A 14,499-nucleotide genomic window follows, 5' to 3' on the forward strand; every position below is an offset into this window, starting at 1 on the left:
AGGACCGGAGGTGGCAAAACCTCGCCAGAGTTCCTGGCAGGAAGGTAGGTTTCACAGCAAGACAGAGAGCAGGAAGCACAGCAAGCTGTTCCGTACAGAGCTGTGTTCCAAACCACACACCAGCCTGAAAATACATTGCCGTCCCTTCACTGTCACTGGCCAAAATGGAACTTCCTCCCTAACAGCACTGTGGGTGTACCTACACCAGATCCTCCTTCTGCACTGTAAATTCTATGTAAAATAGATACCAACAGAAGAGAAGAAAGGTAGAATGGAATTAAGAGAAAGAGATGCAATTGTGAAGAAATGTCTTCATTAAGCTGATGGCCAGCTTATCACAGAAACTTTGGAAATATTAGAGAAGATAAGGAGGATTTTTTAAAAAGGGCAGCACGGTAGCACAGTGGTTAGCATTGTCACTTCACAGCTCCAGGGTCCCAGGTTCGATTCCCGGCTTGGATCACTGTCTGTGCGGAGTCTGCACATCCTCCCCGTGTGTGCGTGGGTTTCCTCCGGGTGCTCCGGTTTCCTCCCACAGTCCAAAGATGTGCAGGTTAGGTGGACTGGCCATGATCAATTGCCCTTAGTGTCCAAAGGGGTTGGGTGGGGTTGCTGGGTCACGTGTATTGGGCGGAGTTCTGGGCTTAAATGGGGTGCTCTTTCCAAGGGCCGGTGCAGGCTCGATGGGCCAATTGGCCTCCTTCTGCACTGTAAATTCTATGTAAAATAGATGGATTGTGATGGACAGCTCATCACCACCTTCTCGAGGGCAGTTAGAGATGGCACCATCAGTGATGATTACAGCCTATGAAATAATAGGAAAAGGATGCATGACTCAAATGTTCTCCATTTTCAGTCAGGATTGCTTCGGATCAGATAAATAACCTGATTTTTACAGATTTACGACCCTTTATTTTACAATTGTAAAGCAGTGGAGCTGTTACGTATAAAAGCACCAATCACTTGGCTTTATCTAGCTCCTTTAACATCATGAAATCATTCTGTGGAAGTGGATTTCATTTATCGTCTTGTTATAACCTTGCTGTCTGTATGTAATATTAAGGGTCTGAAATATATCTGTGATCCTCAAGTAAAAAGATGTTAAAGGGTTGAGAGAATGAAATGAGAACAGAACTCTGTATCTGATAATGCAGGGACAGCAAAGATGAGTGTGTAAAACCTTGTCAACTGAGACAAGGGACATTGGAATGTGAAAGAGCTGACTCAGGAGCACGAGAGGGAAGGAGATAAGGAAGTTGGACCTGAGGGACAGATAGGATAAAAAAACCGTTAACAGCAGCAAGTTATGTCATAGTCACCAGCCTACCTTAGGATAATAATTCCATATAAGTACATGTTCTGGATCCTTGCCAAATCATTGGTGTATCTAGGAATTTTTTTTTTTTTTTTTTTTTTTTTTATAAATTTAGGTTAGCCAATTATTTTTTCCAATTAAGGGGCAATTTAGAGTGGCCAATCCACCTACTCTGCACATTTTTGGGTTGTGGGGGCGAAACCCACGCAGACACGGGGAGAATGTGCAAACTCCACACGGACAGTGACCCAGAGCCGGGATCGAACCTGGGACCTCAGCGCCGTGAGGCGGTTGTGCTAACCACTAGGCCACCGTGCTGCCCAATATCTAGGAGTTTAAGGGGACCACCTCTAAGCTGTGATTGTATAAAGGGACAGTCCATACTTTGGGACTTTGGCACTTCTCGAAGGTGGTTCCCCGACTACTTAGAGATTTGTCCCGGCCGTGAATAAACGAATATTCGTTACTGACTTGTTCGAGTGTTTTACTTCTGGACTGACGGACGGCTATGTGAAAGCGCAATTCACAATTCCAGAGGCACGTCATAGCAGCAACAACAACGGGAACCATTACCCAACCATTGGACAGGATATTAGGAAATGTGACAAACAGGTTCCCTTTTATTTTAATTTTAAAGTGCCTAATTTCTTTTAACCAATTAAGGGGCAATTTAGCCTGGCCAATCCACTTACCTTGCACATCTCTGGGTTGTGGGGGTGAAATCCACACATATGGGGAGAATGTGGAAACTCCACATTGACATGGACCCAAGGCCGGGATCGAACCCGGGTCCTCAGCGCCATGAGGCAGAAGTGCTAACCACTGCGCCACCGTGCCGCCCTCTTTTCCTTTATTCTTTCGGGGGCTTGTGGGCATCGTGGCACAGTCAACAGTTGTCCCCTCCTCATTGCCCTTGAGATGAGTGCCTTGCTGGGCCATTTCAGAGGGCAGCTAAGAATTAGCCACATTGCTGTGGGTCTGGAGTCACATGTAGGCCAGACCAGGTAAGGACGGCAGATTTCCCCCCCTAAATGAGATTAGTGAATGAGATGGGATTTTACAGTAATCAATGATAGTTTCATGGTCACCATTACTGACAGCTTTGGGCAGCACGGTGGCGCAGTGGGTTAGCCCTGCTGCCTCATGGCGTCGAGGTCCCAGGTTCGATCCCGGCTCTGGGTCACTGTCCGTGTGGAGTTTGCACATTCTCCCCGTGTTTGTGTGGGTTTCACCCCCACAACCCAAAGGTGAGCAGGCTAGGTGGATTGGCCACGCTAAATTGCCCTTTAATTGGAAAAAATGAATTGGGTACTCTAAATTTGTAAAAAAATAATTACTGACAGCTTCAGATTCCAGATTTTATGAATTAAATTTAAATTCCACTAGCTGCTTAAATTCCTCTAGGGCATTAACCTGGGTCTCTGGATTACTAGTCCAGCTACATGACCTCTACTTCACCATCCGGGCAGCACGGTAGCACAGTGGTTAGCACAGTTGCTTCACAGCGCCAGGGTCTCAGGTTCGATTCCTAGCTTGGGCCACTATTTGTGCGGAGTCTGCACGTTCTCCCCATTTTTATGTGGGTTTCCTCTGGGTGCTCCGGTTTTCTCCCACAGTCCAAAGATGTGCAAGGTAGGTGGAGTGGCTAAATTGCCCTTCGTGTCCAACAAGGTTGGGTGGGGTTACGGGGATAGGGTGGAGGTATGGGCGTGGGTAGGGTGCTCTTTCCAAGGGGCGGTCCAGACTCCAATGGCCGAATGGCCTCCTTCTGCACTGTAAATTCTATGGTTCTATGGTCTACCCCTCCTTAGGTAAAGAGATAGGTTTTTAAGAAACAACTAAGGAGAGAGAGAAAAGTTCAGGGAAGGAATCCCAGTGCCTGAGGCACAAGCTGAAGGCACGGCTGACAATGGTGAAGCAATTAAAATCAAGAGATGCGCAAGATGCCAGAATTGGTGGAGGGCAGAGATCGTGAAAGGTTGTAAGGCTGGAAGAGGTCACAGAGTTGGAGTAACAGAGGGGTCATGATGCTGAATGGGATTTAAAAACAAGGATGAGAATTTTTAAACCAGAAATATATTGGACACAGTCTAACACTTGGGACAACGTAGCAGAACCAGAATCTGTATCCAAATAATTTAATTCAACTTTCCCAATGCATTTATCATAGTAAAAACCAGCCAGTGCTTGCAAAACTCAGAACATAATGCCTAACCCGAGATGTGATTCTACAGTTGGACCACAGTTGCCGTACAATCCCGAGTATGTCAAGAAATATATTAACCACCAATTTATGATCATCTGTTGAGCTTACAATGTGCCTCATTTACCCATGCTAGAAGCTGCACATATATTCATACGCAGGATTATGTCCAGGCATTGCACATTTTTTGAATTAAACAAAAGGCTGGGGACAATAGTTCCCTGGTGCACTCTCCATGGCAATGGCTCGACCAATCAGAGCCCATTTGTCAGCCAATCAGCACCCATTCACATGCTTCCTTTGAAATCTGGAATTTGTGCATCTGTCCTGGTGAGTGCAAGTTGAAAAGCTTCAACAGCCTGTCTCTTTTTCAGTAATACTCAAGCAGGAAGATTATTGTAAGTTTCTAAGCTTATAGCATCCATGATTACAGCGCATGACAAGCTCTTCAGATTTCAATACCTGCGGTTGAGCCTCCTCAGGGCTTTCTCACTGACCGACCATAAATGGAGTGGAAGATCCACTGCAACCCCAAAGTTATGATACGTTCTGGGAGAAGACCCAATGGAAATTCTCCACCAGTCTAGTCAGCAGCCCGGATTTCACCCTTAGACATCGAGACCAGAGCATATATGTGGTGTCACCTCACCACTATTTACCTCATTCTTTTTATCTTTTTCAATCTTTATGGTGAGAATCTGCAACCCCCTCCCCCCTGCCTTCCCCGCATTAATTAAAACATCAGACAAGGGGTTCAGTCAAGTTCCCAATTTATAATGTGGTTATTCCAATTCACGGTATTTAAAGTTTCATCAAAGTTTATCAGGTCATAATTCATTCAGAAAATGTATAACGTAAATTATACTTGACATTCTAAAAACCACTGGTCTAGCGCACATCTGCTTCGGACCACACAGCCTGTGGTCGGCTGTCTGTTTTTTATTATGCACCATCTGGCTTGAGGTCTTTGATGGGGGAAGTGGGAATATTTCAATATTGGCGCAGAATTGGAAATGGCCAAGTTTGCAAATCTCAAATGCCGTTCCCCTCGTTCTGGCCCAGATTTTGCTGGAATAACGCGCCTCACAGCCTGCGCCTTTAGTTAGAATTGGTTTTTAGTTCAGCACCCTACAGCTTAAATAGCCGGCAGTGCAAGCTGAAAACTGAACAGTGCGGGCACCGGAGCATCAAGGACTTTGCCAAATGGCGGGACCAACAATCTACCTCTTTAACCAATTGTTTGGCGGGCATGTCACTGGCCTAGGAACCCAGAGGACTAAGCTGGCGGATGGGATTTTCCCAAAAAACACCTGGAAGTGATAGCTAGTCACGGTAAACATAACTCATGAAACTCTCATCAATTGTCATTCAAAACCCATAAGGTTCATTGATGTCCTTTAGGGAAGGAAATCTGCCACCCTGACCTGGTCTGGCCTACATGCGACTCCAGACCCACGGCAATGCGGTTGACTCTTTGCTGCTGCCTAGGGAAATTCAGGATGGACAACAATTGCTGGTCTTGCCAACGGTGCCCACATCCCATGAACAAAAATACCATTTAAGGCCAGGGAAAGAAACAATAATAATAATCTTTATTGTTGTCACAAGTGGGCTTACATTGACACTGAAATAATAATAGCTTATTGTCACAAATAGGCTTCAATGAAGTTACCGTGAAAAGCCCTTAGTCGCCACATTCCGGCGCCTGTTCGGGTACACTGAGGGAGAATTCAGAAAGTCCAATTCACCGAACAAACACGTCTTTTGGGACTTGTGGGAGGAAACCGGAGCACCCGGAGGAAACCCAGGCAGACACGGGGAGAACATGCAGACTCCGCACAGACAGTGACCCAAGCAGGAATAGAACCTGGGACACTGTCCTGTGAAGCAACAGTGCTAACCACTGCTACCGTGCCGCCCAATGGAGAAGGGAAGTGAAATAGAGTCAAATCAGGTGTGGCAGGAGAAGAGACAGAAAGAAAGATTAGAGGGTTAAATGTGAGAGAAAAAGAGACAGTGAGAAGTGAGACGAGTTTACAAGTGAGGTTGAACAGTTAAAATTACTACCTTTCAAGGCCAGGGAGGATGACTGGCATTTTAATGACAATGATCACGTTGTTTCTATTCGTTGCTGGGATGTTGGCAGCTCTGAGATGGCCTGCATTCACCACCATTGCTCATCGAGTGACTTAATGCAGCAAATCACAGTCAACTGCATTGCTGTGGGTCTGGAGTCACATGCCGGCCAGACCAGGTAAGGACGGCAGATTGCCTTCCCTAAAGGACACTGGGTGGCACAGTAGCACAGTGGTTAGCACTGTTGCTTCACAACACCAGGATCCCATGTTCCATTCCCGGCTTGGTTCACTGTCTGTGCGGAGTCTGCACGTTCTCCCCGTGTCGGCGTGGGTTTCCTCCGGGTGCTTTGGTTTCCTCCCACAAGTCCAGAAAGACGTGCTGTGAGGTGAATTGGACATTCTGAATTCTCCCTCTGTGTACCCGAACAGGCGCCGGAATGTGGCGACTAGGGGCTTTTCACAGTAACTTCATTGCAGTGTCAATGTAAGCCTACTTGTGACAATAAAGATTCTTCTTCTTATTATTATTAATGGACCAGGCGGGGTTTTCTGATGAATGGTAGTTTCTCAGTCACTGGGACGAGCATTTTATCCCACATTTTATATTGAATTTAAAATTCCCCAGTTGCCACAGTAGGAGCTGACCTCTTTCTGGATCACCCATCCAGTCCTCTGGATTACAAGTCCAGTAATAAACACTATGTGCACTTAATTATCATAATTGTCTTAAGTTTAATGAGAAGTAAAATGTGCAGTTCCAGCAAATTGGGGAGGTTGGGGATGGGAAGTTTTTTAAAGTTGTAAATCAGCCAACAAGTTCAGGAGTTCACTTCATCTCCTGAATTGGCTTCCCAACTTGCTCATTAATAATGATGGTGCATTGTTAACATCATTTCCAGCAAGCCCAATGGCTCCTGCACACAATATTGCTCAGAGCAACAACTGACTCACTCTTACCTCACCAGGGGCGATGGATCCCCCAACACCCTGCACTCGAGCCGAACAGTGCTTCCTTCTGCGACCTCTTGACTTTTTAGCTTTTGAATAAATCGGGGAGCCGAGCCGGTCAGGACTTGCTGCCTCGTCTTTGGTGCAGCCTCAGAGATTGGCTCTCTTCCCTGGCCTTGCTCAGCCTCAGTGCTCGGTTCCAAGTCAGTCACTGCTGTCAATTTGGATTCCAGTGGCTTACTTTTCCCAGTGGTGTTAACTTTAATGTGGTTCTTTGGAGAGAGATATCCACTGTCGGTCGATGAACCCTCTTCTTCATTAGTCTTATTCTTCGGTTGGCCATAGTTCCTTGGCTTGGCTGTCCTGAATATAGATGACAGCTCCTCGATGAACGACACAGTTTTGGTACAAAACTCATTTTTCGCCGAGCTCTCACCCTGGCAATAAGGGTTGTCCTTTCTTTTGGAGTTGTGGGCAGGATTTGCATCGTTGGAGTTGGTTGGTGCCTGCGCGTCGAGCTCTTCAAAGGACGGGCCTGTGCTTGGAAGGTTTGGCGGGCTGGTCTGGAGCTCAGGGCTGGCCACCAGATGGGCGGGGCTGCTGTCGGTCGCAATGGCAGAGCTGCCCGATTCAGCTTTCTGGCTAATGGGCATCGCTGGGATGTCCAAGCGATGAGCAGCTTGGGTCCCGGCCACAGACGGGTCCTCCGGCGTGACAGCCAAGGGGCGGTGGTGAAAATATTGGGAGATATCCCCCAGCTCTGACTCGGGCTCCGTCTCTTCCGACGAACTTTCGGCAATGGCCACCCGGGCAAGGTCGAGGCTCTTGCACATCTCCTCTTGGCTGAGGAATGCAGAGAGCTCGAGTGAAGGGCTGCCATCCACCCTGTCCTCCTGGAGGTCAGACAGAGAGTCAAAGTACAAGTCGTGCGAGGATGCCTCAGACATCATGCTGTCGCAGTAACCATCCACTTTCCCGGCTGAATAGGCTTCCTTCAACATCTGAGAGAGGGGCATTCCATGCTCATGGGACCCTTCTTGCATGCTGACAAATGAAGATTAAAAGAGTAATAATTAAAAGAAAAATCGAAAACAATCATTTCCTTTGAATATTCCTTTGGCTTGACACAGATTATGCTTAAAAGACACCACACCCTTAACAGGAAATTATGTCTAAGCTCCAATCTTCTATTAGAGGAAAAGGTTTAGGCAATCAGAGCTTTGGCTACAAACAACTATCATCTGGAGACTTTTTTTAAACACTGACTGCATTTTTTTTTTAGACTCAGTGAGGCGAATCCAGGAATTAAAATGCTGGATTCAATTAACCTCTAACTGTTGTTATGTTTCCTGAAATATGTAGTGACAAGGACTGAAAGGTCATGGAGAATTGGATTTAATCAAATATCAAGCAGCTTCCGAAGGTTTAATTTAAAGGGGTAAGTCATGGCAGGAGAATTCAGAATCGTGGTACGCGCCTCTTGCGCCCTGTGGGAGGCCAGGAACATTTCCAGTGCCCGTAACCAACACGTGTGCACGAGATGTCTTACATAGATACATAGAATATAGGAGCAGGAGGAGGCCTTTTGGCCCTTCGCGCCCGCTCCTATCACGATCATGGCTGATTGTCCAACTCAATAGCCTAATCCTGCTTTCTCCCCTTAGCCTTTGATTCCATTCTCCCCAAGCGCTATATCTTGCTGCCTCTTGAATATATTCAAAGTTTTAGCATCAACTACTTCCTGCGGTAATGAATTCCACAGGCTCGCCACACTTTGTGTGCAGAAATGTCTCCATATCTCTGTCCGAAATGGTTTACCCTGATTCCTCAGACTGTGACCCCTGGTTCTGGACACACTCATCATTGGTAACATCTTCCCTGCATCTACCCTGTCTCGTCCTGTTAGAATTTTATAAGTCTCTATGAGATCCCCCCCCCCCCATTCTTCTGAACTCCAGGGAGAACAATCCCAACCTAGTCAATCTCTCCTCATACGACAGTCCCGCCAGCCCTGGAATCAGTCTGGTAAACCTTCGCTGCACTCCCTTGAGAGCAAGAACATCCTTCCTCAGAGAATGAGACCAAAACTGCGCACAATACTCCAAGTGTGGCCTCACCGAGGCACTGTACAATTGTAGCAACACATCCCTGCTTCTATACTTGAAACCTCTCGCAATGAAGGCCAACATACCATTAGCCTTCTTTACTGCCTGCTGCACCTGCATGCTTACCTTCAACGACTGGTGCACAAGGACACCCAGGTCCCGCTGCACACTCCCCTCTCCCAATTTACAACCATTCAGGTAGTAATCTGCCTTCCTGTTTTTGCTTCCAAAAATGCTCTTCAGCTACACTCCAGGAGGGCTGGGTTTCGGTGCTGGAACGGTGGCTGTGGACACTGTGGAACATCAGCAAGTGCGGAGAGTGTCATGGATAGCACGTATAGAGAGGTGGGCACACAGCAGGCTCAGACTCCACAGGCAGGAAGGGAATGGGTGACCACCAGGCAGAGCAAGAGATTTAGTCAGGCACTGCAGGAATCTTGTGTGGCCATTGCCCTGCCAAACAGATATCCCGTTTTGGACACTGTTGAGGGGAATAACCTCTCGGGGGAAGCCCAATCTGTTGCACCGTGGTTGGTTCTGCTGCAGAGAGAAGGAGTAAAAAGTGTGGGAATGCAATATTTACAGGGGATTCAATTATAAGGGGAACAGTTATGCGTTTCTCTGGCCGCAAACGAGACTCCAGGATGGTATGTTGCCTCCCTGGTGCTAGGGTCAAAGGATGTTACAGGGCATTCTGGAGGTGGAGGGTGAACAGACAGTGGTCGTGATACACATCGGTACCAACGACATAGGTAAACAAAGGGATAAGGTCCTTGACGTGGAATATAGAGAGTTAGGAAGAAAGTTGAGAAGTTGGATCTCAAAGGTAGTGATCTCAGGATTAACATAGAACATGGAACATTACAGCGCAGTACAGGCCCTTCGGCCCTCGATGACACTACCAGTTCCATCTGACACTGGTTTAGCACAGTGGGTTAAACAGCTGGCTTGTGATGCAGAACAAGGCCAGCAGCACGGGTTCAATTCTCATACTGGCCTTCCTGAACAGGTGCCGGAATGTGGCGACTAGGGGCTTTTGACAGTAACTTCATTGAAGCTTACTTGTGACAATAAGTGATTAATATTATTATTATGTGCGGGTCAGAGTAGAAATAGTAGGATCTATCGGATGACTACGTGGCTGAAGAGATGGTGTGTGGGGGAGGGTTTCAGATTCCTGGGGCATTGGGACCGGTTCTGGGGGAGGTGGGACCTGTACAAACTGGACGTGTGACGCCTGGGCAGGACCGTGACTGAGGGGTTTGAGAGAGTTTAACCTAAAATGGCAGGGGTGTGGGAGCCGATGCTAGGAGTCAGAGGAGGAGGAAACAAGGACAAAAACAAAAGACAGAAAGTGGATGAAGAAATGTGATAGGAAGAGAAACCAGGGGACAGATTCAAACAGGGGCACAGTGACAAATATCAGGAGTATGACAAGTTATGTTAAAAAGATAAACTTAAAGGCTTTGTGCCTTTACTGCGTCAAAGAATTCCAATAATTTGAATAGATTATGATTGATCGATGATTCCACCTCCCTTATCCAACCGATATCCATCAATCTGATTTGGTTGTGGTGTTTTAAGGGAATTGAGATGGTAGGATTCGGATGACTCTTCCTTTCATTGTCGGAAATGTAGGGAAAGGGAGGGTAGCATCGTGGCAGTGTCACTGGGCTAGTAATTCCAGAGGCCCAGGCTAATGAACTGGGGTGATGGGTTAAAATCCCACCATGTCAGCTGGTGCAATTTAGATACAATTAACAAAAGTTGGAATTGAAAAGCTAGTCTAATGGTCACCTCAGAACCATAGTGGGTTTTCATTGAAAAAAAAACAACCTTGCTCATTAATGCCCTTTCGGGATGAGAATCTGCCATCCCTGCCCGGGGTGGTCTCCATGTGACTCCAGACCTTACAGCAACATGGTTCACTCCTAACTGCCGGCTGAAATGGACGAGCGAGACACTCAGTTCAAGGGCAATTAGGGATGGGCAACAAATGGGTTGGTCCTCCCAATAATGCCCAAAACCCATGAAATAATAAAGAAATAAAAACTGAAACGGAGCTGGTGCAAAAGAATATTTGTCACTATGATTAAAAATGAAAGGGAAAAGAAAGTCTCTAAATTGAAATTGAAAGGAATCGCACACTCAAGTGGCTTGGGGCCATATTGCTACACGTAGTGCAAACAAATCGAGACATCCCTGTGAACAAAGCGTTGGTTGAAAATATGGAAAGAGCCCCTGGCGTGTTGACATGTCTCCTGTGTTTTGGATCATCTCTCCTAATGAACTTGTTTATGAATAAATAAAACAGCAAACAATTCAGTACTTAAATGCTCTATCTACCACCTGCTGAACGTTCCGCCAGGGAGAGTGGATGCAGGAACACATTCCCAAAGCCTCCCGGCTAAATATCTAATGACATTTCTTGCGCTAAAAATATGTCTCGCATACACCCATGCACTTGTCTTTCTTCTCCAGCAGTGTGTTGTGCACTTGTCAATGGCCATTATAGAAGCCTGCAGTCCCATACCTCACCCCGGCCCCTCCAACTTCGATTGACATTGCCCTCTACTATCTCACAGAATCACAGAAAGTAATGCAGTGCAGAAAAGGCCGCTCGGCCCATCAGTTGTGAAATGGCACATGGCCAGCGGACCTCGGGTGAACACCATGTTATTCTTTTTTGTTAAAGGCACAATTTCGCCGCTCAAAACAAATGGCAGATTTCACAGCTTTTGGAATTTTGTGATTTCAAACAAGGGTTGCTCAACTTTGATTTAAAATGACCTCGCGATTTTAAATAAAACAATTACTCTCAAGGTACTGGCAATATTTGCAATGGCACATTGATTCCGACTTGGCCTCAGTAGCTTTGCAACTGTGTGGTGCTAGACAGTCAATTGCAGGATATTGACCCAATAAAGGAACAGAAGCTACACGAAGGATCTTCCCAAATGATACAGAACACAGCAAGAAAATTTCAAGATTTTGATTCAGTGACAATGAAGGCACGGTGATGTTGTTCCACGTCAGGATGATGTGTGGCTTGGGGGGGGGGGGGGGGGTTGTTCCACGTCAGGATGATGTGTGGCTTGGGGGGGGGGGGGGGGGGGAACATCCAGGTGGCGGTGTTCTCATGTGTTTTCAGCCCTTGTCCTTCTAGATGCAAAAGGTTGTGGGTTTGGAAGGTGCTTTGTGAGTTACTACAGTGCATCTTGTAGATGGTACACACGGCTGCCACTGTGTCAGCGGTGGAGGGAGCGGGTGATGAAGGTGATGGAAGGGGTGGAAATCAAGTGGGCTGCTTCACCCTGGATGGTGCTGAGCTTCTTGTGTGTCATTGGAGCTGCACTCATCCAGGTAAGTGGGGAGTATTCCGTCACAGCCCTGACTTGTGCCTTGTAGATGGCGGACAGTGGGGAGTTAGAAGGTGAGTCACTTTATGCAGAATTCAATATCAATATCAATATGATAAAGTAATCGATGAAAAAGATACTGAATTTGAAATGCTGGAAAGGGAAGAAACTTTATTACATGACCTGAGTACCAGAAACAGACCAAGATTGTGAAAGAACTGTCAAGACACAAGACTTTGTTATATTGTGATCATGTGTACCTGCGTGCATTATAATGTAAGGTAGAACAAGGGTCAACGTGGGACTGGCGAGTGGCACCACCCACAGAGGGAAGTATGTAGTCATATGGTCAGAGAACAGCCTAGGACTGAATTCGGGAAGACCATAAGGAATAGGAACATAGTCGGCTGTTTGGCCCTTCGAACTTGCTCCACCATTTAATAGGATCATGGGCAATCCGACATTCCTCAGAATCCACTTTCCTGCCCTTTCCCCATAACTGTCTCCCATGATCCATCTTCTATGTGGCCTATTTTCCCTTTGACCGCTCTCTAACTTTTCATTTATTTAAAGAGGTTCTTATTGTCAGTTTTTATATTCCGCACCCTCGTAATTTATTTTCTCTCCCTTTATTAACTTTTTAATCCTCCTTTGCCGGATTCTGAATTTATCTCAGTCTTCAGGTCTATCATTGATTTTGCCTTCTTATATGCTTTTTTTTTTTAGCTTAATACTCTCCTTAGCTTCCATAAGACCATAAGACACAGGAGCAGAATTAGGCCACTCGGCCCATTGGGTTTGCTCCACCATTCAATCATGACTGATAGTTTTCTCATCCCCATTCTCCTGCTTTCTCTCCATAACCCCTGATCTCCTTATTAATCAATCCTTGGTCATCAATGGTTGGTTGATCTCTCTCTGAGAATCTTTCCTCCTCACTGGGATATATTTTTGCTGAGAGTCACGAATTACTTCCTTAAAAGTCTGCTGCTGCTTGTTCACAGTATTTCCTGCTAATCTATCCGTCCAGTCCACTTTAGCTAACTCCACCCTCATTCCATTGTAATTCCCTTTATTTAAGTTAAACACAATTATTTCCAACCCACGTTTCTCACTCTCAAACTGAATGTTGAAATCTATCAGGTTATGATCACTATTTCCAAGAGGATCCTTTACCCTGAGGTCATTTGTCAAACCTGCCTCATTACCCATTATCAGATCCGAAGGTAGCCTGGTCCCTCGTTGGCTCCATGACATATTGCTCCAGGAAACTATCCCTAAACACTGAATTTGTTGTCATAACTAACCTTTCCAACGTGATCCATAGTATCATAGAATCCCTACAGTGCAGAAGGAAGCTATTTGGCCCATTGAGTCTACATCAACCCTCTGAAAGAGCACCCTAACTCCCCCACCCTATTCCTGTAACCCCATAACCCCACTTAACCTTTGGACACTATGGGCAATTTAGCATGGCCAATCCACCTAACCCGTGGACTCTGAGAGGAAACCGGAGCACCCGGAAGAAACTCGGGGACATGGGGAGAAAGTGCAACCTCCACATAGATTTTATTACCTTCCTTTTTTTTGATTGCTGTCCTGGAACCCAATCAACATGAAGATTAAGGTCACCCTTAATTATTGCTCAATTCTTTTTCCATGCTCCTATGATTTGTTGATTTATATATACCCTTTCCTACAGTGTGGCTACTGTTTGGGGGTCTGTACACTACTCCAACCAATGTCTTCTTTCTCTTTCTGTATTTTACCTCCACCCAAAAGGACTCCACATCATCTAAGACGAGATTGTCTCTCAAAACTGTCCTCATTTCGTCTCTTATTAGCAGTGCTACCCCACCACCTTTTCCTCCTCTCCTGTCCTTCTGAAACGTCAAATATCCCAGAATGTTAAGTTTGCAGTTTTGATCTCCTTGTCATCATGTCTCTGTAATGGCCATGATATCATATCCACTTACCTCGATTTGCGCCGTCAGTTCGTCTACCTTATTCCGAACGCTTGGTGCATTAAGAAACAAAGCCATTTAGGTTTGCCTTTTGCCATTTTTAATCATTCTAACTTTTCTGTGTACTGGGGCCCTCTTTACCTCTTGAACTTCATACCCTGTCTACCATTTTTGCCCTTTGCTGTTCTTTCTTTTGTGCCTTTCCATGTTTCTCTTTCCTTTGTCACCACGCTTAGGTTCCCATCCCCCTGCCATTCTAGTTTAAACCCTACCCACCATTCTAGCAAATACCAAGAACAAAGGAAGAACAAAGAAAAGTACAGCACAGGAACAGGCCCTTCGGCCCTCCAAGCCTGGGCCGACCATGCTGCCCGTCTAAACTAAAATCTTCTAACACTTCCGGGGTCCGTATCCCTCTATTCCCATCCTATTCATGTATTTGTCAAGATGCCCCTTAAATGTCACTATCGTCCCTGCTTCCACCACCTCCTCCGGCAGCGAGTTCCAGGCACCCACTACCCTCTGTA

General features: G+C 46.1%; 1 protein-coding gene across 3 annotated transcripts in view; it reads right to left on the reverse strand.

Moving 5' to 3' along the window:
- palld (palladin, cytoskeletal associated protein) overlaps positions 1–14,499 on the reverse strand; it is a 499,404-nt gene that overhangs the window by 462,537 nt on the left and 22,368 nt on the right. For 2 of the 3 annotated variants that reach the window (XM_038805828.1, XM_038805826.1), the window contains exon 2: positions 6,554–7,588. In XM_038805828.1, the coding sequence (XP_038661756.1) occupies positions 6,554–7,587 (1,034 nt within the window). In that variant the 5' untranslated portion in view covers position 7,588. Of the gene's footprint in view, positions 1–6,553; positions 7,589–14,499 lie in introns of those variants that run through there. The other variant, XM_038805827.1, reaches the window with a different exon arrangement.

This window comes from Scyliorhinus canicula, chromosome 8 (genome assembly GCF_902713615.1).
Source record: "Scyliorhinus canicula chromosome 8, sScyCan1.1, whole genome shotgun sequence".
Taxonomy (NCBI): domain Eukaryota; kingdom Metazoa; phylum Chordata; class Chondrichthyes; order Carcharhiniformes; family Scyliorhinidae; genus Scyliorhinus; species Scyliorhinus canicula.